Source organism: Erpetoichthys calabaricus, chromosome 2 (assembly GCF_900747795.2).
Source record: "Erpetoichthys calabaricus chromosome 2, fErpCal1.3, whole genome shotgun sequence".
Lineage (NCBI taxonomy): Eukaryota > Metazoa > Chordata > Cladistia > Polypteriformes > Polypteridae > Erpetoichthys > Erpetoichthys calabaricus.
Genome location: NC_041395.2, coordinates 148464492 through 148491174, shown reverse-complemented (window position 1 = coordinate 148491174; position 26683 = coordinate 148464492). Strand labels below are relative to the sequence as shown.

Below are 26683 nucleotides of genomic sequence, written 5' to 3'. Positions count from 1 at the left end.
ATTCACAAGAAAATAACAATCTCTAACAATCTCTTTAAATTGTAGATTGCCTGCCTAAGGTAAAGTCATCCCTGATGAATGGGGACGTGGGAAGGTGGGGTTCTTTCATTGGATTAGCGCTATCTCAGATGTTGAATGGCAAAATGGGGAAGGAAGCTTGATGAATGAGGTCTCCAGGACTTAAGACAAATCCAAATCATATTATGTGATAATATCTAATGTGAAATTCTACTCCGTACTTCTAGAATTTTTATTTTTATATTGCATTGAGGATTTATTCTGTTCTATGTATTGTACTGTATGGCTCAGAATTAAAAGACAATGAGTAAAATGACAAACTAGAACTTCATAAAGACGTTTACAAACGTTGACACTAAGCACATGCAGAGCAGGTTAGAGACTATGAAACCAGTGGAATTAGAAAGGCTAAAAAAAAAAAAAAAAAAAAAAAAAAAACGGCACTATACACATGTGGAGAAAGTTAAAGGATATGAAAGTAGGAACATTAGAAAATATAAAAAAAGAAAGTAAAGATCGCAGTAGCGCAAACAAACAAACTGCCTCATTTAACTATGCACCAGTCGAACTTTGGTTTTGCACAATAGTTACTACACTATTGCACCTTAACACTTAATTCTACTTTATTCACATAATTTTACTTATTTATTATGTTCTACTATACTGTTATCTTTCAATCTATGACTTTTTGTTAATTTAACTGATATTCTTCTAACTTTGCACAGTTTTTGATAAGCAGATCAGGATGCATTTCACTGCGTGTTGTCCTGTATAACTATGCATGTGATAAATAAAGAATCTTGAGAATTTCAAAAACGGAGTTTATCGCACATGCATTTATTGGTTACTTTGTTAATGTATATATATTTATCTGTCTGCTTATTTAAAAAGCTACATTTACCTCAGGAGTCAAAAACATTCTGTCTAGCCCTTGTACAAAAACCTAGACAAAAGCTGGGGTATCACCTTGGTAACCCCATGTACCTTTGGAACTGTGAGAGGAAAATAGCACGACTTTACAGACAGGAGTCCAATGCAGAACTCTACTTACTTTTTTACTTTGTAAAAAAAAATTATTAACTGCTGATGATAGATCGTTTTGTCTGTGCTGAAATTCCAAACAGAGAATCCAGTCCTGACCTCATTAAAAAGATTCAGCATATTGGGACTCGCAAGATTACAAATATTGTTTTTAACAGAAGTTCTGAAATAAAAGTGCAACTAATGAAATAGCAACAATTCAAAGAAAAAAAAATCTTAAAAGTGTGTATCCGGAAAACCAAACACGGGGGTTAGTGAGCGAAGCGATTAAATCTGCTAACAAAAACATAAGAACATAGTACATGGGCTGCAGGAATATTGAATCTGCAAGAATCCATACTTAATGTTTAAAAGGTAAATGTACACCAGACTTTATCGTGAGAGCTTATTAATTTTTTTCATTTCTTTTTTTGAGCATCTGGTATAATTTTGTATATGCTGAAATGGGATGCCACTATTAGTATTGAAGGTAAGAGTGGAATTTGACTATTCATAGTATACTTTCTTCATCCATCCATGCAAAACACACTGTTCTTTTATATTAAAAGTGAACATCAGATGCATCTTTCAAGATTAGAATTGAATATAATATAATACATTGAGGATTGGACCCTAATTATGAATGATGCCATATAGCTTCGACCTCACTTGTTTTTGGACTGCACCATTTTCGGTGAAGGTATTTGCTCATTTATTAGACAAGGTTGAACATGTAATCATTTCCAATCCCTTTACAACAGAATCTGGGGGAACATGAGATGGGATTGAGTACCTGTCAATAAACTCACTGTGATTTCTTACACTACATTTTAGTGGGATGAATAACTTTACTCTACTAGAAACATTCTGATGCACCCTCCATAACTCAGTGGGAAAGGAATATTTGATATTAACCTAAACCTAGATTTTTTTAACATGATACTAAGTAGGCAGGTAGGTTATTTTTTATTAATCTGGCAAAAATCATTAATGATACACTTTTTTTTAAAATCCACTTGAACTAATCAATTTGAGGTAGTCTAGCATAACGTCCTTTTTCATTTTCACCAGCTCTCAGTATGGGGTTCTGGGTGTAGTTTTAAATGTAGTTTAGGTAAGAGTAGTTAAGTTTAATGGATCTCAAATATGTATGTGATTTACTGAATTGATAATATTTCTGATTGGATTTGTTTTTTATCAAATATATACTGTATACATATATATATATATATATATATATATATATATATATATATATATATATATATATATATATATATATATTAGGGGGCTTTGCCCCCTGCTCGCTTCGATGCCAACCCCCCGACCTGCGTTATGCGCTAGCCACTTCGCGTTTCTGCTGCTCGCGTATATGGATATCAATTTCATCAAACCCTTTAATTCTTGCGGGTACGCCTGGTCATTGGGAAGAAACACTACTTTTCCCTGATGGCAACTTGAATTAGACGATCTATAAGTCTCCAACTTAAAGTTTAAATCCGAACAATATATTCAATCTCTTTTAACTGTTCCATTATTTCACCAAGTAATAATTTCCGTTTGTTTGAGCTAATGCGATCTTTAATATCATTTTTTGAGACTTTCTAATCTTAGTACAGTACTTTCATTATCTCTAACCTGCTCTGCATGTGTATCGTGCCAACGTTTCTGAATTCTTTACGACGTTCTATTTTGTCATCTACACTTTGTCTTTTATTTCCGGCCCCGGGCATGGTTAAATTTCTTGGCACAAAGTCTTGTCTTGTGGGATGTGAAAGTATCTATTTGAAAAAGTCACATCTCGTCCCAGGATTTTTTTATTACGATATATATATATATATATATATATATATATATATATATATATATATTATATTTGTATGGATTGACAACTACAAGCAATTTCAATCATGTTTACATCTGTTTTTAGTTAAGGTATAATATTTTTATATATAAGTTAAACAGCTTTGGTTATATCCAAGATACATGAACATTTTATATCAAAAAAAGAGCAAAAGAATTAAAGGTAAAGTAAAATTTTTAAAGCAAGACATTTACAACTTACCTGATTATAGAATACTTCAAGTATCAAAGCCAAATTGGGCTGATCAACCATGGCTTCAACTATCATCTTATTAAGAGACTTACTGAAATCTCTTAATTCGCGCAACATAATGTCTTGCTCTTCTGGGATTTCCCCTTCACTTTGTCTTGAAGAATTAATTTCCTTATGCAGTTTTAAACACTGTTGTCAATGGAAAGATTTTACATGGTTAAGTATAATAAAACAAATAAATAGATTTGGAACCTCAAGATTCCATGTTTCAACCATATATCTGAGTCATGGTGACATTCTTTTTCTATGACATTGGAAAAAGAATAGCTTTCACTATGTTATTCCAAATACAAAGTTTTTTGAAGAGCACTACATTACATAGAGATTTCATTATTTATTACAAAGCATATTTACTTAGATCCTTAAAGTTTGCTATGGTGAAGTCACTTTTAGAGACAATGTTCTTTATACATGATTTAAAGACAAAACATATTTTGAAGTTATTTTAATATAATATTTGAATTCACATTCAAGATAATTTCATACAAGTATAAAGAGAAACTTAATACTGCAGTTTCACATTTGTTACTCCTATTGACATCCTGTTTTTATTACATCACTAGCAGTGTTACCTGGCTTTGCCCTGGAAATTTTCTACATTGGTGGGTGTCCAGTATAGTGGTATTGCCTAATCACATGTGTTGGAAGTACTATGTAATGAAGCACTTTCTGTAGACCATATCTGTATTGTTTTTTTTTTTTTTTACCAGAGGCTAATATTAAAGTCTTTGGTGTTGTTGGTGGGAAAGAGGCTGCAGCAGAACTCCATATTAAAACATATCTGGTAATGTTACACAGATGATTTTAAGCTGATTTATTCATAGCTAAAAATCTCCATTATCATCAAAGCCCAAAATTAGTATCGTCTTAGGCTCATTATACAGTGGATCTGAATAAATGTCTATCAACTAAAAAAGTTACTAATTACTGGCTTGGCTCCATTAATTAATTTTCACCTATTTTTTCCTTTTTTCTTACTTTCAAAAACCACTTAATTTTGATTGTTGATTGGTATTACAAACTTAATGACAACATGCAGGAGGACAACAGTGTTGGCTTTTTCAAAACCACAAGGCTATGCACTGATAAATGTGTAGTGTAATCGGTTTATCTCAAATATATTGTGATATGTGACACACCCCTGGTCCACCAAAGCAATTGACAATGCTGATGTTTTTCCTTGTTTTCAACTGCTCTCGTTTCACCATGGAGCCTCCCTCTCCCATTCTTGTAATTTTTATATATATGTAGTGACAGATAGGGGGCGCTGTCGACCCCTGAACCCGCAGACAATACATTCTGACACCAGGTAAAAGTCCAATAATTATATTTATTACAATAATAATGTGCACAAAGCACCTCCACCTCCACTATACACAATAAATCAATATTCAATACAATAATCAATCCTCCACTCCCAGCAGCTCCGTTCTACACCTTCCCAACTCGGCTCAGTCTGCAGGGGTTTCCCACAGTCCTTTTATATTTCTTGACCCGGAAGTGCTTCTGTCCTTCACTCCATGTGATTTCACTTCGAGTCAGATGAAATCTTCTTTTCTTCAGCCCGGAAGTACTTCATTCCTTCTGTCCCCATGATTAGGGAGTACTTCCGGGCTATAATTAAAACTCTCATGCCTCCCTGCAATGTCCCCTGGCAGCCCCCATCGTATCCAGCAGGGCTGTGACGTTGAACTCCATTGACCAGGATGCCCTGCGGGAATTCGGACCACCTCCATGTGGCAGGGAGGACTCCATCTGGCGGCGTGGGGGTATTGGCCGGGATAAACTGCCGGCCATATATCACAATATATATTAAATAGAGATTAGAAAAGCAGAGTCCAGTTATATGGATGGTCACGGTCTTGTCAATCTCAGAAAGCACTGAGCTAAAAGGTAGTATCATTTTTGCCCTGTTCGCAGATTTTCTTTTGAAGAAATACTCTACCCAAAAATGATATACTTTTTATCTTTTTACTTACCCCATCTTGCTTGTAATGATTTTTTAGAAAAATGTTTAATCTAATGTTTTATGGAGAATGGAGATAACATATTTTTTATATAATGGGCTTCAATGGGGACCACTGTGGGCAAACACTGAACAATAAACATTAAAGCACCCACGAAAAAATCTCAAGTTACTCATTTTACAAAATCAAGGACATTGTGTCAGTTATCTAGTCTTATGTTCACAACTTCCAAAATACATGTATTTTTTACTAAAATAATGTTTTTGTTATAGAAAAGTAGATAAGTGCATAAAAATCAAAAACATTCAAGCAAATTTCAGCTTTTGAATTGAATACAGGGCTCCTGACCGATGAAAGCAGATTTGTAGGTCTTCAGATTAAAACCCCAAATTTGCATGAATATGCTTCACTTGTGTTCACTACTCTTATTTTCTGGAAGTATTTATTTTAAAATATTTTAGAAAAAGTACATGAATTTTGTACATTATGAGCATATGACTAGATAACGGGCAGATAATATCTGTTTATCCCTGATGTAAACCCAAATTAGGCTTGGAGTATTAGAATGAAACAATATTTACCACTTCTCAATAGTATTCATTTATAAACTAGGCAGTATGAATAAATGCAACTGCCTGAGCTACTCTGATACTATTGTGTAGCTGAGTATATGAAATATATACAGTACATGCTAAAGTATTTTTCTGTTTTAAAAGAACACATACCTGTTTCTTGGCTCTGTCCAGCTTTTCTTTTTGGTACTCCACTTCTTTATTTAAACTCTTAATCTGACTTTCTATTTCCAATTTGTCTGTATTCAGTGAAGCTTCAGTAATCTTTAGATTCTCAAGCATGTTGTTCATAGACTAGAGTGTCAATACAGAAGAAACAAAACAAAACCTTTGCCATTAAACATGCAGAACAGTTCACAGTGTTTCATTTTAAACACATTTAAGCCAATACTGTACATATTATAGCACAACATGCTGGATATCTAAACCGAAATATTTCAATATCATAACACATAAAACAAATGAGTTAAACAAGCAAATGCCTGAAATCAAAAATCTTCTATTCAACATTGAATCCACAAATTACAGTATATGCCAGTAAAGTAAGGAGTAATTATGGCGAAGAACACAAAGACAAAGATCACATTCTTAAATGATTGCACCTTAATAGACTAACAGTCAACTACGTATTAACTAAAACTGTAATATGGGATTTTTTTCCTCAGCTTTTTGGTTGTATTTTAAGATACTTCATTCCATGCTCCTAACCTTCTCCTCCTCCTCCTCATTTTCTATTTAGAATTACAACATGTACTCACAATGAATGCATAAAGGGATACTGTACATACAAAGACTAGCAAGGTGGAGTGGGTAGAACTCCCGGTTGTGTGTAGTGTAGTTTTTACTCTGTTCGTATAACTTTCCTAAAGGGATGTTAATTTCAACCTGCAGTCAAAGATATGATGTTTGGTAAAATGATGACTCTTAGTTTGGTTACCATAGTATGTTAGCTAATGTATTATTTGACTGGGTGGCATCCCATTCCTGTTTTTTGCTATTTCCTGCTTGGGTATGATTCAATTACTTGTGATCCTGATGAGGAAATACAGATGGACAAACAGAAGGTTGGATGGATGCTTGAATATAAGTAGGAATAGCTGCAATAGTTCCTATTACACTGGAACACAGATACAGTTGAACTATAATAGTTGACATTGTAAATGGAAGTCTGGTTTCAATAATTGATTGATTTGATTATTTTGTCCCATATTTTAGACCTACAATCCAGATGTTATATAAACTAAAATATATTTATTATCACATAGTTATATTTAAATTTGTTTGCACTGGGTTACATTTATAATCACTTTTTCCAAGTGCCACACCTCCATTACCCAATGAGTATTATCTTCTTAAATTCCAGAAGTATTTCAGAATGCACAAAATAATTTAAAATGTTTATAATTTAACCTGTATCTCTTCTTGGAGCTGTTCTTTCTGTTTTGCTTTATCTAGGTATTTCCCTTCAAGTATTTGATTTTTGTCTTCAAGTTTTAATTTCTCTTCATAATCTTCACCTACGCATTTATGAAAAAGAAAACAAATCAGACATTAGAAAAGTTGATGAAAACTAGCCATTCAACCCTACAAAGCTTGCCAATCCAATCTACCTAATTCCACTGAAACAACATCACATTGGGTTTTGAATGTTCTTAAAGTCCTACTGTCCACTACACTACTTAGTAACATATTCCATATGTCTATAGTTCTCTGTGTGAATAAAAACTTTGTAATATTTATGTGAAATTTACTCTTTACTAGTTTTTAGCTGTGTCTTTTTGTATTCTTTTAGAACTCATTTTAAAATAACAGCACCACTATACTAATACCTTTCATAATTTTAAACACTATAATCATGTCACCTCTTAATTTCTATTTGCTTAAACTTAAAAGGTTCAACTCCTTCAATCTTTCTTCATACCCTGTTGTCCTGGAGTCAGCCTAGTTGCTCTTCTATGAACTTTGTCCAGTCTTTTTTGTAGCCTAGAGACCAAAACTACATGCAGTACTCCAGGTGAGACCTCAGCAGTGTGTTATAAAGTTAAAAGTATAACCTCCATTGACTTATACTCTAGAAATTGTACTATTTAACCAAACATTCTGTTAGCCTTCTAGATGTAGTGACAAGTCCACTGCAACTCCTGGGTCCTGCTTATATAGGGTACTTTCAAGTTTCAGACCTCCCAATTTGTATTCAAATATAACCATTTTTACTTCCTACATGTAATACTTTACAGTTACTTACATTAAATTTCATCTGCTACAAATCTGCACATACATGTATACTATAGAAGTCCCTTTGTTATGATTCAATGAATTCCTGATTATTCCATCTAGTGTTGTATCATCTGCAAACTTAACCAACTTGTTTAAATTCCTATCCAGATCACTTGTGTATATAAAAATAGTGTTGGCCCCAGTACTGACCCTTATCCATCCATTTTTCAGACTCACATTTATTAGTGAGTCATGGGTTGCCAGAGTCAATTTTATACCAGTTGTATGATTTCACACTTTTTTATACTTTATTTTAAACTTTCAGGTTCACCTAAAATTTGAAAAGCTGCAACACTTTACATTTTATTAGAAACTAGCAAAATACCCGCGCTTCGCAGCGGAGAAGTAGTGTGTTAAAGAGGTAATGAAAAAGTAAAGGAAACATTTTAAAAATAACGTAACATGATTGTCAATGTAATTGTGTTGTCATTGTTATGAGTGTTGCTGTCATATATATATATACATATACACATATACACACACATATACACACATATACAGATATATTATATATACATATACACATATATTTTTTATATATATATTTTTTATATATATATATATATATATATATATATATATATATATATATATATATATATATATATATATATATATATATATATATACACATACATACATACATATACACACATAGATGCACTTACAATAACATAGAAATCAATATAAACAACATTAACATCATTATCATATGAGAATATGAAGTAATATATAAGAAGCACATTTCATATAAATATAAATAATTAAACAGTAAAATCTTCTTGTATAATTTGCTACCGTGGCTTTTCGTTGGTCTGTCCAGGATATTTAAATCACCTGTAGCTTGCAAACTGTTTCACCTATTGACTTGAAATGTGGTACACATATAATACGTCACGTCTGCTATCCGCTTTATGGGTGATGATTGTTTTACTCTTTTTATGTTTATTTTATTTTAGAATCAACTCCTATCTGCGCACACCAGGGCGGCCGTGGGCAGATGCGTATGGTGTATTCACTCCATGTTATCGTGCATTGCGCTGTCACTGGTATTTTGATAAAAGAATTTGAACAATATATAAGAAGCGTATAAATTATTAAACAGTAAAACATTAACATTTAAGAAGTAAAGTTACATTGAGTACTACTGCAGTGCCTTCGGGTATACCTCATTTTTTCTTTGCCCATTACATGCTTAAATGTATACATTTTTTGGTGTACCTACCTGAGAACACGCGACATATAACCGACCGTGGGAGAAGCATGGATTTTAAAGAAGCGTTGAGTTCATCTGCTGGTCTCCCTCGTGGAATAACTGGTAATGTTTCACTAAAATCTACAGCGAGTAAAACGACATTACCTCCTTTTTTTTTTGTACGATCTCTGAGATGTTGCTTTTTCGGTTCAAGGCTTCATAAGCTCTTTTATGTTCCATGGTGTACTTAATAAGTACTAATTATCCCAAACCATCATCTTTGAATGTTGCAAGACTTTCGCCTTGTATGTAGATCGGGGTAATTACATTCATTGCATTCCTAGTCTGAATCACAATCTGATTGTATGGGTGGTTACCTGGCACTGTAGGGTTGCCACCCGTCCTTTAAAATACGGAATCGTGCCGCGTTTGACAATGAAATTGCGCATCCCGTTTTGAATCAATACTGGATGGGATTTATCCCGTATTTTTGTAATCATTTTTTTTTTAAAGCAGCGTCTCATGCAAATCATCCCACACGCATTTTATGAAGATGCCTCCTTTCCTACTTTTGATTGGGTAATACTTGATGTCATCGTTAGTTTGATTGGTGTTTTTAACTGTCCAGTGAGGAGGGCGTGTCTTTTAAGTACAGTCTGCAAAGTGTTGGCACTGAGATGTGGCGTCAGCGCCATACTTGAAGCCCCTAACGTTGCGGTCAGCAAGTCGGCTAACATCCGCCATGTGCCGTCTTTCAGTTGTGAGAAGCAGATCATAGAATGGTTGAAACTGTTGCCCCTAACGTTGCGCCACGGCATGTGGTTCGTTTATACCTCGTGTCTTCTCATTAAACTTTTATCTCGCGAATATGTTATTGCAATCCGCAGCGGGACCGTTTCTATAAACTTTATTTAAACTTACGTTTTACACCGTGGTTTGTTTCCCTTATGAACATGCTTGTATGCTTAACTCGCTCCGTTCTCAATTGTTTAATGAATTTTTTGCTCTTCGCTGTTTGCGGCTGTTCCTCCATTTCCCCCTACTTCGTTCTTTTATCTCGCGAATATGTTATTGCAATCCTTAACGGGAGCATTTCAATAAACTGATTGAAAATAGTTTTGCATTTACCTTTTTAGTAAAAGGCGAGCTTTTAAGCCTGAGAAATCACCCCGTAAATGCACACGTTTAATTGGACATGTGTTAATATGTATGGTTACACAGTATTAAAAGACAGTGAACAACGTCAGTTACCTTTGTTCCCGCGTTTGATAAAAGGTGAGCTTTTAAGCCTGAGAAATCACCCCGTAAATGCACACGTTTAATTGCACATGTGTTAATATGTATGCTTACACAGTATTAAAAGACAGTCAAAAATTAACGTCATTTACCTTCGTTCCCGCGTGCGACTCGTGCTGTAAATCTCTTCCTTGTTTTTAGTTCACGTGATTACGTAGGAGGCGTGATGACGCGATACGTGACTCCGCCTCCTCCATTACAGTGTATGGACAAAAAATATGTTCCAGTTATGACCATTACGCTTTGAATTTCGAAATGAAACCTGCCTAACTTTTGTAAGTAAGCTGTAAGGAATGAGCCTGCCAAATTTCAGCCTTCTACCTACACGGGAAGTTGGAGAATTAGTGATGAGTGAGTCAGTGAGTGAGTGAGTCAGTCAGTGAGGGCTTTGCCTTTTATTAGTATAGATCAATATAGTAACACAATTATGTATTAAACATAATAGAATTTTATTAAAGCATGTCTGAGAAAAATGCAATTGTCCAGCAACAGTTCCAGCTTTGCACCCAATGCTACTAGGTTAAGCTCAGGCTTCCTGAAATGAATAAATCAAAGACTGCTAGAATGCTACATTCACCTAATAATATTTAGTAGTGGTACACTACTGGAAAAACAATGACCATTAACAAGTCTTAAATATAGTGTCTTTTAAATGTTTTATTGTATTTCAAAGTTGTTAAATAGAATAAACAAAATTCTGCTTTGAGGATAGTATTAAAATACATATTTAGATATTAACACGTAATATTTAAAATAGTAATCATCCAAAAAATCCTAATAATGCACATTTTTAACTGCTGTAAAAAATGTGCATGTATGCCCCTCAATTTCACACAAAATGTATATATTTTTGTTTCTTATGAATTGTAATTGTGTAAAAGTTTTTTTTAGCAAAGTGAATGCTCTGAAAATACTAATGAAAAGACTATTTGCAGTATAAAAGACTGGATGAATGTCAGTAAATGTAAATAGATATAAAAGGTTACACCAAGTGGAATTGGTAAAAGAAAAGTCGCAGAAATATAATTTATGGGATACTGAGATTGTGTCTATGAGTACTTTATTTTGTGAGTTCCAGAAATGCAAATAGGTTTAAAGGGATTTTTCAAACGGTGGTGCAGTGGTATCACTTCTGCCTCACAGTTAGGAGACTTGGGTTCACTTCCCAGGTCCTCCCTGCGTGGAGTTTGCATGTTCTACCCATGTCTGCGTGGGTTTCCTCCGGGTACTCCGGTTTCCTCCCACAGTCCAAAGACATGCAGGTTAGGTGCATTTGCAATTCTAAATTGTCCCTAGTGTGTGCTTGGTGTGTGGATGTGAGTGTGTGTGTGCGCACCCTGCAGTGGGCTGGCGTCCTGCCCAGGGTTTGTTTCCTGCCTTGCGCCCTGTGTTGGCTGGGGTTGGCTCCAGCAGACCTCCGTGACCCTGTAGTTAGGATATAGTGGGTTGGATAATGGATTGATGGACATGCCTGACAAACATGACTCTTTTAAATTAGAAAAACTAAAGCACAACAGCCAAAATGAATTCCAAAAATCAAGTCAAATCTAAAAACAAAGTTGTTAGTTCTGTTATATTGCTAATAAGACATTTTTATTTTACTTAGACGAAATTCTAAAGTTTGGACACCTACCTATGGAGGTGGTGAAAGCAGCTAGAGCTGCCAGGACCAAGTATCGTCCCTTACAAGGTATACAAACGCTGTCCAGAGTTATTCCAACTTCTCTGGGAGCTATTGGGAACAATCTCACACAGGGGGATCATCACCAAGCAATAAAAAGGGAGAGGATTTGAATTCCCAAGAAGAAGAATTCCATAGACATTTAGCAGTTTAGATTGATTTTGCTGCTTATTGTCAAAGTCCAGATCTTCTTCGGCATCCTATCCCACCAGCTGACAAGCTTCATGCACAAGAACAACTACATTGACATTTCAATGTTAAAAAGGGGAACTTCAGTGAGGCCAAGTTGTCTCAAATTCACATAGTCACTCAGCTTATGAGGGAGGTATGCGAGGGGAAAGGAGATCTGGAAGAGTCTGCATTAAACCAGCACCATGTCCCCAGTAAGATAAAGGAACTCATCTTGGATTACTATAAAACTTCAGATTGAGAGTCACTTCTGGGTCAGAGACATCAAGTTGTCACCGATTGGAGAAGGGTAATATCACTATGTCAGTCATCCTCTTTGCCCTAGCCATGAACATGACAGTAAATACAGCAGAGGTGGAGTACAGAGGCCCATCAACCAAGTCCAACGTGTGACATCCCCCATCAGAGTCTATATAGATGACCTCACAATCATCATATCCTCTGTACCAAGGAGCAGATGGATACTGCAAGGGCTGAAGAGACTCATCAAGTGGAGAAGTATGAGCTCTAAGCCTGCTAAGTCAAGATAACTTGTTTTGAAGAGAGAGGCTGAGATTCATACAAGTTCCACTTTTCCCTGTATGTCCATCCTGTCCATCCATCTCTAGCACCTTCAACACCATCCAACCTCTGCTCCTTAGGGACAAGCTGACAGAAATGGGAGTAGATTCATACCTGGTGGCGTGAATCATGAACTATCTTAAAGACAGACCTCAGTACGTGCATCTCGGGAACAGCAGGTCTGACATTGTGGTCAGCAGCACAGGAGCGCCACAGGGGACTGTACTTTCTCCGGTCCTGTTCAGCCTATACTGTATACATCGGACTTCCAATACAACTCGGAGTCCTGCCACTTGCAAAAGTTTGCTGATGACATGACACTGCTATCATGGGCTGCGTCAGGAGTGGGCAGGAGTAGTAGTAAAGGAACCTAATCAAGGACTTTGTTAAATGGTGCAACTCAACCCACATACAACTGAACACCAGCAAAACCAAACAGCTGGTGGTGGATTTTAGGAGGCCCAGGCCCCTCACGGACCCCGTGATTATCAGAGGTGACTGTGTGCAGAGGGTACAGACCTATAAATACCTAAGAGTGCAGCTGGATGATAAACTGGACTGGACTGCCAATACTGATTCGCTGTGCAAGAGAGAACAGAGCAGACTATACTTCCTTAGAAGGCTGAAGTCCTTCAACATCTGCAATAAGATGCTGCAGATGTTCTATCAGACAGTTGTGGCGAGTGCCCTCTTCTATGCAGTGGTGTGCTGGAGAGGCAGCAAAAAGAAGAGGGATGTCTCATACCTGGACAAACTGGTGAGGAAGGCAGGCTCTATTGTAGGCACGGAGCTGGACAGTTTGACATCTGTGGTGGAGCGACGGACGCTGAGTAGGCTCCTGTCAATCATGGAGAATCCACTGCATCTACTGAACAGTATCATCTCCAGACAGAGGATCAGCTTCAGCAACAGACTGCTATCACTGTCCTGCTCCACTGACAGACTGAGGAGATCGTTCCTCCCCCACACTCTGCGACTCTTCAATTCCACCCGTGGTGGTTAAACGTTAACACTACGCAAGATTATTGACTGTTATACTTGCCTCGCACTCTCCACCTTGCATTTGTTAACTTGCACTGCATTTTTATCGCTCTTTAATTAATAGTGTTTTTATCAGTATGCTGCTGCTGGAGTATGTGAATTTCCTCCTGGGGATTAATAAAGTATCTATCTATCTATCCAGATATCCATCAAGAAGCTGGAGACCTGGCTCAGCAAAGTGGACAAGTCTGAGCTGCCTGGGATATTCAAGTACTAGGTATATCAATATAGCATCCTGCCTTGGATTCTCTGGCCTTTGCTGGTTTATGATATGCCCATTACATTAGGGGAGACAATGAAGAGGAAAATTAATGGATTTCTCCTTAGGTGGCTTGGCAGCTTAAGCAGTGCAGCTCTGTATGGGAATAATAACATTCTGCAGCTTCCTTTAAGAGTTTAATGTCTACAGTACTTGAGAGGCACTGCAGTATATAGACCCCAATGAACCTAAAGTCTCAGTGGCAGGCATTGAGATCCAGACCGGCAAAAAATGGAGTGCCACTGGGAGTTGGAGATGGCATGAGCCACAAGGCTGAGGAAGAGGTAGTAGCAAAAGGAAGATCAAGATTGGGCAACTTTCCAATGCCTAATACAATAATGTCCAGGGCAAGGAAAGGTGAGTGCTTGTTCAAAAAGACGTGAGAACAACAATGGATGTGGAAAGATACAGCACGATGCCAGGCATGAGGCAGCAGAGTGCTTTTTATGAGATGAGAGTGCAATAGAATGAAGGCTCACTTGGACAGACGTCTGACGACCAGAGTCCCAGTGCATTAAATTCTTAATCCAAGCTGTAGATTACATCTTATCTAGCTTAGCAAACACTTTCCTGTCCTCTCTGCTCTGGGACAGGGAAACTCAAACACATCCTGAGCAGCTGTGCAAAGACCCTATGGAAGTGTTGTAAGGGGCAATGACCAGGGGCCTCATGTATAAACGGTGTGTATGCACAAAAATGTTGTGTATGCCCTTTTCCAAGCTCATTTTGAGATGTATAAAAACTAAACTTGGCGTAAAGCCACATACATTCTCACGCCAGCCCTTCCCTGTGCGTACATAAGTTTCCACTCAGTTTGCAAACTGGCGGCTCCCAGTGTCAAAGCAGTGCTACTGTTCCTGTGTGGTTGCAAATTCTTTTTTAGATTTACATCCCTGACATGGCTTTATCAAGTACACTGAAATTAACCACATATTATAAATTTAATGCATCTGATTGTAATAATCCTGTAACAATATAATAGTCCACAGAATGGCTAAACTATTCCAAATACCACAGCTGCTTTAGGGTTGTTACTCTCAGTGCACCACTCGCTGCCTCAGCTCTGCACACAGTCAATTTGAACTTCTCCTATTCGGCAGACGCTTCAGAGACTTTCCTGCATGAACCTTGAGGTTCAGAAACAGTTTCATCATAAGAGCTATAAACGCACTCAATCAGTCAATCAAGTGCTCCCGGTAGAACTGTTTGTACTTAGAATTACAATTACCTCACTGTAAACTTGCACTAAATGGCACAACCTGAGGTACATTATGAACCATTTGTATTATCTACACTTTGTACATGTATATTGTACTTATGCTTTCATATTGCATATATTTTCATTATTTTTTATCACAATATTATTATTATTATTTTCTCATTTTAGTTTATGGAAGATTTTCATATTGAATCTCATTGTACCATACAATAACAATAAAGGAATTCAATTCAATTCAATAGAAGAGAGTGCGTATTTACAGATGATGACAACTGGCTTTGAAGTTGAATTAGATTTCCAAGAGCTATCTTCTTGGAGCTCTTAATATCATTTTTAAAATGAAATGCACTAAAGTATGTATATTACATTATACAGATACATTTTTAACTTCATTTAAATAATGTATACTTTTAATAATTAATCATGTGGGCATGGCGACGCAGCAGTAGCAATGAGCTGATGCCCTGTCCAGGGATTGATCCTGCCTCGTGCTGTATGCTTTCTGGGACTGGATGGATAGATGGATGGAATAATTAAACATGTACTACAAAGACATTTCAATGTTCCTTAAAAGTTCTGAAGAATCTGCATTTGAAGCTTAGAGATAGTTTTACATTAAAGAGCTTATTGTGTGGGGAATGGTTATGTGGAGAAAGAAAAGGAAGGACAGGAATTTGGAGTTGGTATGTTTGAAAGAGACAGTACTGCTGCATTAAATTATTTAATCGAGGGTCATGCATGTCCCAACAAGGATCTTGTGGAAGGCAGAAACAATCTCTGAACGGGGCGCCAGCTCCTCGCTACCACTGTGCCACCGTGCCCCCAGGTTTAATACATGCTTTAATTCATTTCATCATGAAAATGATATCAGCTATACATCTTAGTAATTAAATTGTTCAGAGAGCTGTAATATCATGAATGTAATGTATTCTGTGTCCTGCTGGCATAAGAGAAAGCCTGTTTAAGTAGCACATAGTGATTCACACACATAGAGCACATAGAAGAACATATGCAATACAAAGCATTTAACGTGCTACTTTAGTTACGATGGGATCTGAGAAACTCTATTACAACATTCTACTTTAATGGCAAAATAAACTACGAGATTAAAGTGGACATTTCAACCTTTTTTTTTTTTTTTTACAGTGTCCCTTTTTTTCTTTTCTCTGTACCCTAATACGGTCTTGTATGACACTCAGACGATGGGCTACGACTCGCCTATTCACGTTGACTTTGACATCTGACCACTTCTTCGGGCACTGCTCAACTTTTTGAACTTGAACTCTGTATCACTCGATCAACTACCTTTTGTTATTTATACCACTGCTTAAGCCAACAAATAGTATGGTTTTCCTTGCCTCCACTTCGCATTCACTGTAATTCTTTTTACTCTTCGTATACGAAGTATAGGGAAAGTATTGTAATCATCCAAAAGTTCCATTTCGAGATTTTGATGAATTTTGACATTTTAGACCTCCCTGACTTTCTCGTATACGAAGTATAGGGAAAGTATTGGAATCCTCCAAAAATTCCATTTCGACATTTTAAACCTTCCTGAATACAATTTTTGGAATTATGTCTGTGTGTGTCCGTGTGTGTGCGTATGTGTGTATGTGTGTGTAAACACAATAACTTGAGTACGCTTTCACTTAGGTCAACCAAATTTTACATACAAGTATTAGGTACAAAATATAGATTTCTATTAATTTTTGGGCTATTTCCATTAACCGGAAGAGGTACTTTACATTTTATTCATGCAGCTGTAGAGTCCAATTTATTCAACTTTACTAATAATTACTAATAATTGCTCAATATATTATTAATTTAATTTGATTTGTTGTCAATGGTTCTTTAATGTACATGATATAAAAATATAATCATTGTCTTGCGGTTTATTCCTCAAACATCCATCCCCATATCGGAGTATATGACAAAGTCTAGGGGAGACCACTCCCGATTTTTTTCACATGCTTTTGCCATTGTCTTTTAACCAAACACTGAATGAGTAACATGATATTATATTGATTCACATATTAAAATATGGCAAATTATGGGTAGAGTTGGGGTGGGATGGTAGGCGCGTGCACGTGCATTACTTTTAATGCTGACCAGGATTTATGGAGCTGAAGTGTGTGGAAGTTGGCTTGCACATGGTTTTGTGCATCTGAATTTTTTTGTCGGTACACACAGTTCCAGTTTTGTCCATATGTCATGTTTTAGTGTGAGCTCTACGCACGCTGTTATGCATGAGCCCCATGTGCTGAAGGTAGTTGTTGAGAGTTTCTCCTCAGCCATAAAAATAAGCATTCCCTACTGTCCTCCCAGGAAGCAGATAACATTTGTCAAGGCAGGAGAGCAGTTGAAACTGTAGCCTAGAGCTGCTGCAGGTCTACTTTCCACCACACAGGACTGGCAGATTAAGGTAGATCAGGGCAAGCAACTTATGTTTCCGGCACATATCATGGCAACATTATTGTGCCCAGATATTGTCGTTCTATCAGAGGCCTCAAAACAGCTTGCCCTAATAGAATTTACTGTACCCTGGGTAGATCGTATAAAGAAGGCTTTTGAGAGGAAGCTGGCCAAATACCAGGGGCTTCTGGAAGATTGCTGGAGACAGGGGTGGGTAGCACACTGCCATCCAGTGGAAGCAGGCAGCAGAGACTTCACCTGTCACACTCTCTACACAGTCTACACCCTACTGGCCATGAATGGGCCACTCAGAAGGACAACCATCAGGACTGCAACAGAGGCAACAGAAAGAGCTTCCAGATGGCTATGGATTAGGAGGGGTGAGCCATGGCTTAATGCTGCTGGGATGCCAGTCGGGGCTTTATCAACCCCAGATGGGTCACCTGGGTGAGGGTGTATGATCTTGTTACACCCGAAACACCCTATAAACCCAGGAAATCACTGATGATGCGTCCCAGCGTATCTGTAGGCTGTATCTTTCACCTCACCATGTGAATGGCCACAACAATTTCAGGAATCACATGTTATGTGCATCACCTACCTAGCAACCATACAACGTTATTGTGACCAAACACACAAAATGTTTGTGACAATGAAACCCAGAGATGTAAAATGGCAGTGCTAGCGGAAAGATACAAGTAAAATGGTAATATAATAACATTCAAGAGATTATTTGAAAATCACTCATCACATAAATAAAGACAATTACAAAAAACATTAATAACTATAAATAGAATTAATAATTGAAATGAACCAGCATATTAATTAGCAGGTTCTATACTTTGTCATGCTGTGTTAATGTTAAAACTGGGTGTCATCTCTCTTGCATAATTTTTTCTTTACACTGCGTAAAATGCTTTGCGATTATAAAAATGTGGCATGCAATGTATGATACACATTGATTTTAAGGATTTAATAAGTTTATATGCATTTTGACATTGTTTAGATATTTATGGATTAATAGTTTTGTTTAGGGTAAGTTTCCACTTTATAATCAGTGTTGCAAGGGCAAAAAAAACTAATATGACTAAATGGAAAAGGGAAATTTTCATGCTTTTTATGTGCTTTTTAAAATCTGAAATATAAGCATCCACTTTTTTGGCTTTTTCTCCATTATATAGTAGTACATAAACTGCTGACTTTTGCATAAATGTATAAAATGTAACAAAACTATTTCTATGAGTGTCTTCAAAAATAAGAGTGTAACATTGAAAATGTGCTTCTTCACCCATACCTGAGTCTGTAACTTTATTTACTGATTTTCTATATGTTGAATTGTGGCGATTAAGTAAGTCTAATGTATTTTCTAATGCTTCTACTTCTTTTTCTGCCTTGCGAATTTTGGTATCCAGTTCATTTCCTTCACGGACAAGCTCCTCTTTCTCCTGAGCAGCCTAAAAATACAAAAATACTGGCTGAAAAATTCAAATGGAACTCTTGATTCATATCAATATTTAATTTATAATTAATGGGTTCCAAACTGGATCATGGGGATACCAAACAAAGGGAAACAACTTTAAACTTGTTTCTTTTGACAAGTTTTGTAATCTAAAGGTTTTGACTTAGATTTAGTAATTTGACTTAGATTAATAATTAGATTAATTCATTTGAATTTAGGTTCATTTTGAATAAAGATAAATATACAATAGAACATATTCTGCTTCACTAAGAAATATAACAAAGATTCAAACAGGTGCCATTGACTTTTCGAAAAGGTTATTGGATCTTCTTGACTTGCACTTTATAGAATTTTTCTTGTAACCTTCTACATTTTTTGATTTTGGAAGCAGAAAATGAATAATCATAATCTAATGTCTAATCTATACATTTTTTTTTTACAAAATTAAAATGTTCATACTACAGGTCTGCTTAATGCAGAACCTATAAGGTACACATAGTAAATTAACATCAACTAATGACTGAAATTGTTTACCAGTAACAACATTTGCATTGAAAATATAAATATAATGTACCTTGATAATATAATATGCTTGAGTGGACTCCTGTTCTCCTTCTGGAGGTGTAATGGCAAGTGTTATAACTTCATACCTTTTCTTTAATTTCTCTATTTTGGCTAATTTTTCATTGACTTCCATGCTAAATCAGAAAAAGAAAGCTGCTCAATGTCAGTACAAGGTGTCTATTAATTTTAGATCAGCTTGTCTTCTATTTCCTTTACCCATAAAATTTAACAAACTCTAATTATAATAAAATCCAGTTCATGTATAAGTGTAAATTATTCAAAGATTTCATCCATAAAGAAATTTCAGTAATTTTGTCTTCAAATGATTAATCTTAATATATATAGAGAACATACTTAAAATACAATAACTTTAAAATATTTCATATGGGACTGTTATATATACATTATATACAAAATATATCCAGTATCAGGGGTTCAAATCCTATACTTGCTCTATGTTGTCTATATTGAGTTTGCATAATTTCATTATGCCTGAATGGACTTTTTTCCAGATCAGAAAGAAACATGTATTATGTTGAATCTAAACTAGGCTGTGAAGGTGTGAGCGTGGATGTATGCAAGAGTGGACCTTGCAATGGTCCTTTTCTTTTAACTGATGCCACTGTAATAAAAAAATATTGATATACAGTATATTGTCTAATGTATATAATGTAAATAAGTAATGAATACATACATATACTGGTAAAAATCTTGACTTTTCATTAGTAGCAAAGCCTATAATTAGCACCGCCTCCATATACAGTAGAAATGTCAACCAAGAAGTTAATAATTACTTTTACTCACTCAAAAACAACTTCCTGTTCTCTTCATATCACATTGTGAAAAACAGCATACCCATCAGCTATAGAAAAAAATCATGCTTCATTCTTTTCAGTTGTGGATTGGCTACTTGGTTAATTTGCAGTTTTTTCCCTCTTTGTTATGTTTAACTTTGTTATTTTTGTTAACTTTCTTACTTTTAACTTCAGAAAGTGCTTAACACTCTCAACATGATCAAAAGCTATTGGCAAGTTTATTTAACAGAATAGGCCAAAGAAAAAACTGCGTTTAGTAACCCTTCTTCTGTTAATTTTGCATGGGATGCCAGGAACATTTTAACGTCTGATGGACAGACTGCAGGAGACCCACAATGCCTATAGTCCTATCTACCTGTATGACCTAGAAATTGACTTCAGTACATGGAAGGATCACATGAGCCATGTGTTGGCTGTACTACATTCTGTCCACAGTGCCACATTACTTGCGTGACTTGCGTGATATTACCAACATTTTTTGCCTCTGTTTTCTAAGAGGGCGACATCTTTAATTGAACTCACTCAGAAACAAAGCACTAACATGGCGGAATGGAATCAGTGCACTGAAACCTCATTTTATGCCTTTAGGAAGGTTCCTTATATTCTCATGATTTTTTGCTTACTTTCTTCCTCCAGACCAATGCATCTTCAGATGGTTGACAAAGCTAAACACCCCATTATGTGCCTAAGCTGGAAACAATTGGAGCACCCTAGCCATTAAATGGGCAATTACCCAAATGAAGTATTGTTTCCTGAGTAGAGAATTTCCCATAGTCACGGACCATGCCCCTCTCCCTTTAATGATTTGCAACTTACAAGGGGATGCTTTATAGATCTGCAACCTTATAAATTCCCAGTAACCCAGTTCTTCTTATGTCTAACATTTATTCCTTTTATGTACATGACAATATATACTGTATATATATCTACTTATATAATACACTACCGTGGCTGTCCATTTGTCTGTCCAGGATTTTAAATCACCTTTAGCTCGCAAACCATTTGACCTATTGACCTGAAATTTGGTACACATATACTACTTGAAGTCTACTATCTGCTTTCCGGGTGATGATTGACCTCCAAGGTTATTTCTCTTTTTATTTTTATTTTATTGTAGAATCAACTCTCTGCAGTGGCCAGCAGGGTGGCCGTGTGGCACATAAGTACAGGTGCCATTTTCATTCCTACCACCTTCGCCGTCACTTCCCCTATTCTCTTCATATCTTAAATCATTCTTGAAGCAGATTGAAGACTTAAGTGCCAGCTTAAGTGAAAAATTAAGGAAAACGTACTAAGTAATTGCAACACAAACACTGATGTAATCACTTTTAATGTGAAAAGATGCCATCGAAAGAAGAGAAGAAGCGGACCGATAGGGTGGAGAAAAGAAGAGCTTCTCAGGAAGCACCAAGGGCATCGACCTCTGAGCAAACAAATGCTAAACGCACAGAGAAAGAGTATGAAAACTATGAAAGCTCAAGTCAAGTGCATTCACTGCACGTTTTTGTGCAAAGCGCTGTTAATGGTATATATATAATGATAAAAACACTAATATGATTTGTGAAATCCAAGTTCAGAGGTGGTATAACACTGTATATGTCTTGGGAGTTAAACTGAAAGAAAACATCCTTTTAATGTATATGTATTTGTCCTAGCATTAAATGCAAGATTTAAGCAGTCACACTATAGTATGGCTAAATCATCTAAAAGATGAATACCATTAAAGATATAAACAGTGACCAAGTACAACAGGTTCTACTGAATTTAATAAATAGAGCATAAAATGTGCTGACCTTTTCTTCAAGTAGAAGCTTACCTGATTGCTTGACGTTCCTGATCTATTAGTCTGTACTGATTTTGAAGCATTTCCCGATGGACCTTGATGTCATCTTGCCTTTCCCTCATTGCATTCTGTAATAAGAGTTTTCTCTTCTCTAAAGAAATTGTAATATCTGTCTTACTATATAGTAGGTCTCGCAGACGCTTTATGTGCAATTTCATAACATTAACTTCAGCCAGAGCCTCCTGTAAGAAATTATGAATTGATGGAAGATTCCAAATTAGTTATACAACCAATTAAATTCTGTTTAATAAAACATGATGAAAATAAACCTATGTTAGACATAGTAACAAGAGATGAAGTTAAAAAAATACTTAAATATTCTATAAACCTGCAGGCAGTAAGAATGGAATATACATGGTTTTCACACCTTCATTACTGTTGTTTAATCAACTGCCTCACGGCACAAGATTCAGTTTGTATATGTAAGATACCAGTAAAAAGAATTTTATTTCAACACATCATTTTCATTTAAGCACTAAATGAGAATTTGATCATTTGGAGGAGAAATGTAAACAGTTTACAGGCCTTTATTAAACTGCATTTTACAAGTTCAGGTTAAGAAAAAGATGCAATACCTGCTTTTTGATCTTACGCGTCTTCACTTCTTTTGTTGACACATCAATGACAATATTCATTCGAGGAATCTTAGCATCAAGATCAGCACACTCTGATACTGTTTTGTCCAGTTTTATTTTAAGATAGCGAACTTCATCCTGAGGGGGGATTTAGCACTAGTAAACCAAAGCCTCTGGAAAAAACTATCTTTATAAAAAAAAAAACACCCAACAAGCTAAAAATGTCAATTTCTAACATTTTAGTGACATACTGTATTGCTTAAGTGATACATGATATAACTCAATGTCTCTATATAATCACTCTGTATTATAAGAAGCTCTTATATCACAAAAAAACATTATAAAGGAACTTAATTAAAACACCCAACAGTAATGCATTGTGCTATGCATGGGCTATTTGACTTGATGTTAAATTCGTTACTACCTGTAGCCTTTTAAGTTGTGTTGACAAAAAGCTGCAAGTGGCCTTCTTCTCCTGAAGAATTTTGGTCAGCTCTTCTGTCTTAGCTTCAATTGTCTGCTTCTCAGTATCATGCTCCTTCTCCATCCTTGTTATCTTTCTTTCTAAATATTGTATCCTGAAATCCTATTTATAAGATAATTGAATGTGTATTATCTTCTGGCATCAAATATTATCATGGACTTCAATGTTTATTTTGTAAAATTTCAATTATATATCTCACATATTACATGGTGTGCTCATGCAGTAGCAAAGGTGTGTCAACAGACTGTGTGAATGTCATAAAGACAATTTTCATCTGCAAATGCTCTAGTGAGCTCTTTGCCATGATCTATCCATTAATCAAGTCAGGTATAACTAGCACATTTACTAAAACTAAGCACAACCAAATGAATGGAAGAAAGAAAATTACTATAAGTCACTAGAAATTGTGTGGTAAAGATTGACCAAGATGTTATCCTCCCAAAAAACAATAAATACATCTTTCAAAAATAAAAACTAAAACAGAGATAATCAGGTAAGCACTAACACTTCATAGTAAAAGATATTAAATATCAAAAAAAAATTAAGTCATACGACTCTTTATGGTCACAAGCACCTTTCATGACCTTCAAATTTAAAGCAAATTTCAGGATCATTTGTCACGCTGTGCCATGAGATGCAGTTGTTTGCTTAGAGAAACTTACAGGCATTAGTTTCTGTGACACAAACAGATGTGATGAGTGGACTGAAGCCTCTTTAATCTTGGCGAAAAATGTGTGCCAATGTGGTAATATAGATCTTGCTAAGAGGCCATTAAGAGGTAAAATATATATGTATATATTAATTTAATTTCTTACTTTTACATAAACCCAGAATATATCATATTTTTTTCTAAGCCCACTTAATTGTGAACTGGGCTGGAGCCTATCCCAGAAAGTATAAGCAACAAGGCAGGAACAATCCCCTAGACTGGGCACCAGTCCATTGCAGGGTGAACACATTCACCACACAGTAGGGTCAATTTAGTATCACCAGTCTTTAGGAAACTGGAGCACCCGAAAGAAACACATGCAGACAGGACCCGAGACGTGAACTGTAGTCTCATTGTGAGGTAGTAAGCGCTACCATTGAGCCACTTTTTTCTCTAATTCAAAACATATTGACAGTAATCTTCATTTGCAATGCAGCCAAGTATAAAAAAATTCAACAGGTAGTAACAAACACAAAATTCAATAAGAAAAATAACAAAGCTAATAAAAGGAATTATGAACAATAGAGAAATCTGCTAAAATAATTCCTGACTACAGAAAAGCAATTTGAAATTATGAATTCAAATTGTCCCATTAGTACAAAGGTGATGACTTTTAAAGTATCTTAGACTGTCCCAGGCTACTGGTTAACAATAACTAAAAGCAGTCTTTCCAGTTTCAGTAACAACTCACAGGGCCATCCTAAAGAATAATCCGGCCTTTGGAGAGAGTATGATAAAGTCCATTTGTCATGTTCTTTATAGATGTAATATAATGTGGTGAATGACCAATATGGGCATTATAAATAGACAAAGATCTATGTTGATATCATCTCACATAAAAAGAGGTTGTTCCAATTTACCATATAGCATGCAATGATTAGTGCTATAACTGTTAGAAGAGATAAATAAAGGCAGAGTGACACACTTAGCCCAGAGGTTTAAAATTTCTTTTCCTAATATTAACACAGAATCAAGTTATTTTTCTAGGGATAACCTTTGGCCTAGATTACTTTAGATTTAAAAGTTATTTTGTCAAAAAAACTTATATTTTGTAACTCTTTCAGTTGTAGATCATTTCATTGTAAATATATTCAGATTATCATACTAAGTAAAATTAAATCTTCTAAAAAGTGCTAACAAGATCATTGTTTTGCAAAGTATCAAAATTATGCTATAGATTTTCAACAACAGATAGTACAAAATCATCGAAATCATAAAGAATAATAGCATTCATATAAAGCTGTACATTTCAGTCTGTTACTGATAAAACAATATCATTAGTGTATATAGATCAAAAGCAAGTTTTGACTCAAAAGCCATCATTCTGGTGTCCCATTTCAACACACTGCTGGCCTATTAAAAAGTTAATTTCAAACCATTCACAAGTATTTTGATCAAAACCGAAAGTAACAATTAGCCATATTATATGCTTTTGAAAGTTTAGTAATACAAACTACGAACTATGAACTGGTTTCCATCTGTCTACAGCAGTACTAAACATAATCTCTCTATTATATAAAAAAATCTTGGAACGAGACAAGACTTTTTCAGAGAGATGAGACAAAACTTTTTCAGAGAGATAATTTCAAGTCCCACGAGACAAGACTTTGTGCCAAAAGATGAATTGAAAATCTAACAAGACCTAGCAGGGGTGGAAACAAAATAAAAACAGTAGAAGAAGAAAAGACAAAGAGTAGAAGACAAAGTAGAATGTTGTAAAGAGGTTCAAAAATGTTGGTGCGATACACATGCAGAGCAAGTTAGAGATTATGAAAGTACTAAAATTCGAATGTCTCAAAAAACTGATAGTAAAGATCACATTAGTGCTAATAAATGGAAATTATTACTCGATGAAATAATGGAACAGTGAAAAGAGATTGAATATATGGACACAGGTGATATGACAGAAGTATATAGATATTGTTCGGCTTTAAGTTTAAGTCGGGGACTTGTAGATCGTCTAATTTGCATTGACATCAGGGAGAAGTAAATTGACATCAGGGAGAAGTAGTGTTTCTTCCCAATGAAGAGGTGTATCCGGGAGAAATAAAAGATTTGTTATTTGGTGAAAGTGAAATCCACAAACACTACAGGCAAAATATCTGAATCTATATTAATAAAAGGCAAAGCCCTCACTGACAGACCCTACAAAAGGTTGGCATTGATTTGAGGCAAGATTGCTTTTCACATGGCCAACTATATGTTGCATGCTCAAGAGTAAGCTCAGCGTACAGCTTGGTCATGTTACAACTGGAGGGCCGAACTGACAACGTGGTATACAAAGAGATCCTTAACAAATAATTATTGGTATATTTTCTCTCAGTTTAAAAAGGTTTACTTTTCTTCTTAATAAAAATTTTAAAGCAGTTCTTCGCCGCTGCGAAGCGCGGGTATTTTGCTAGTCTACAATA

At 35.7% G+C, this 26683-nt stretch overlaps 1 protein-coding gene across 2 annotated transcripts in view; it reads right to left on the bottom strand.

Moving 5' to 3' along the window:
- The window catches only part of LOC114645438 (coiled-coil domain-containing protein 39-like), a 62912-nt gene that overhangs the window by 9083 nt on the left and 27146 nt on the right, over positions 1-26683 (bottom strand). The window contains exons 11-18 of one of the 2 annotated variants that reach the window (XM_028793293.2): positions 23504-23665; positions 23080-23217; positions 22478-22686; positions 19857-19980; positions 19118-19277; positions 7104-7210; positions 5847-5987; positions 3104-3283 (exon numbers count right to left, since the gene is read on the bottom strand). In XM_028793293.2, the coding sequence (XP_028649126.1) occupies positions 3104-3283; positions 5847-5987; positions 7104-7210; positions 19118-19277; positions 19857-19980; positions 22478-22686; positions 23080-23217; positions 23504-23665 (1221 nt within the window). Of the gene's footprint in view, positions 1-3103; positions 3284-5846; positions 5988-7103; positions 7211-19111; positions 19278-19856; positions 19981-22477; positions 22687-23079; positions 23218-23503; positions 23666-26683 lie in introns of both variants that reach the window. The other variant, XM_051924027.1, reaches the window with a different exon arrangement.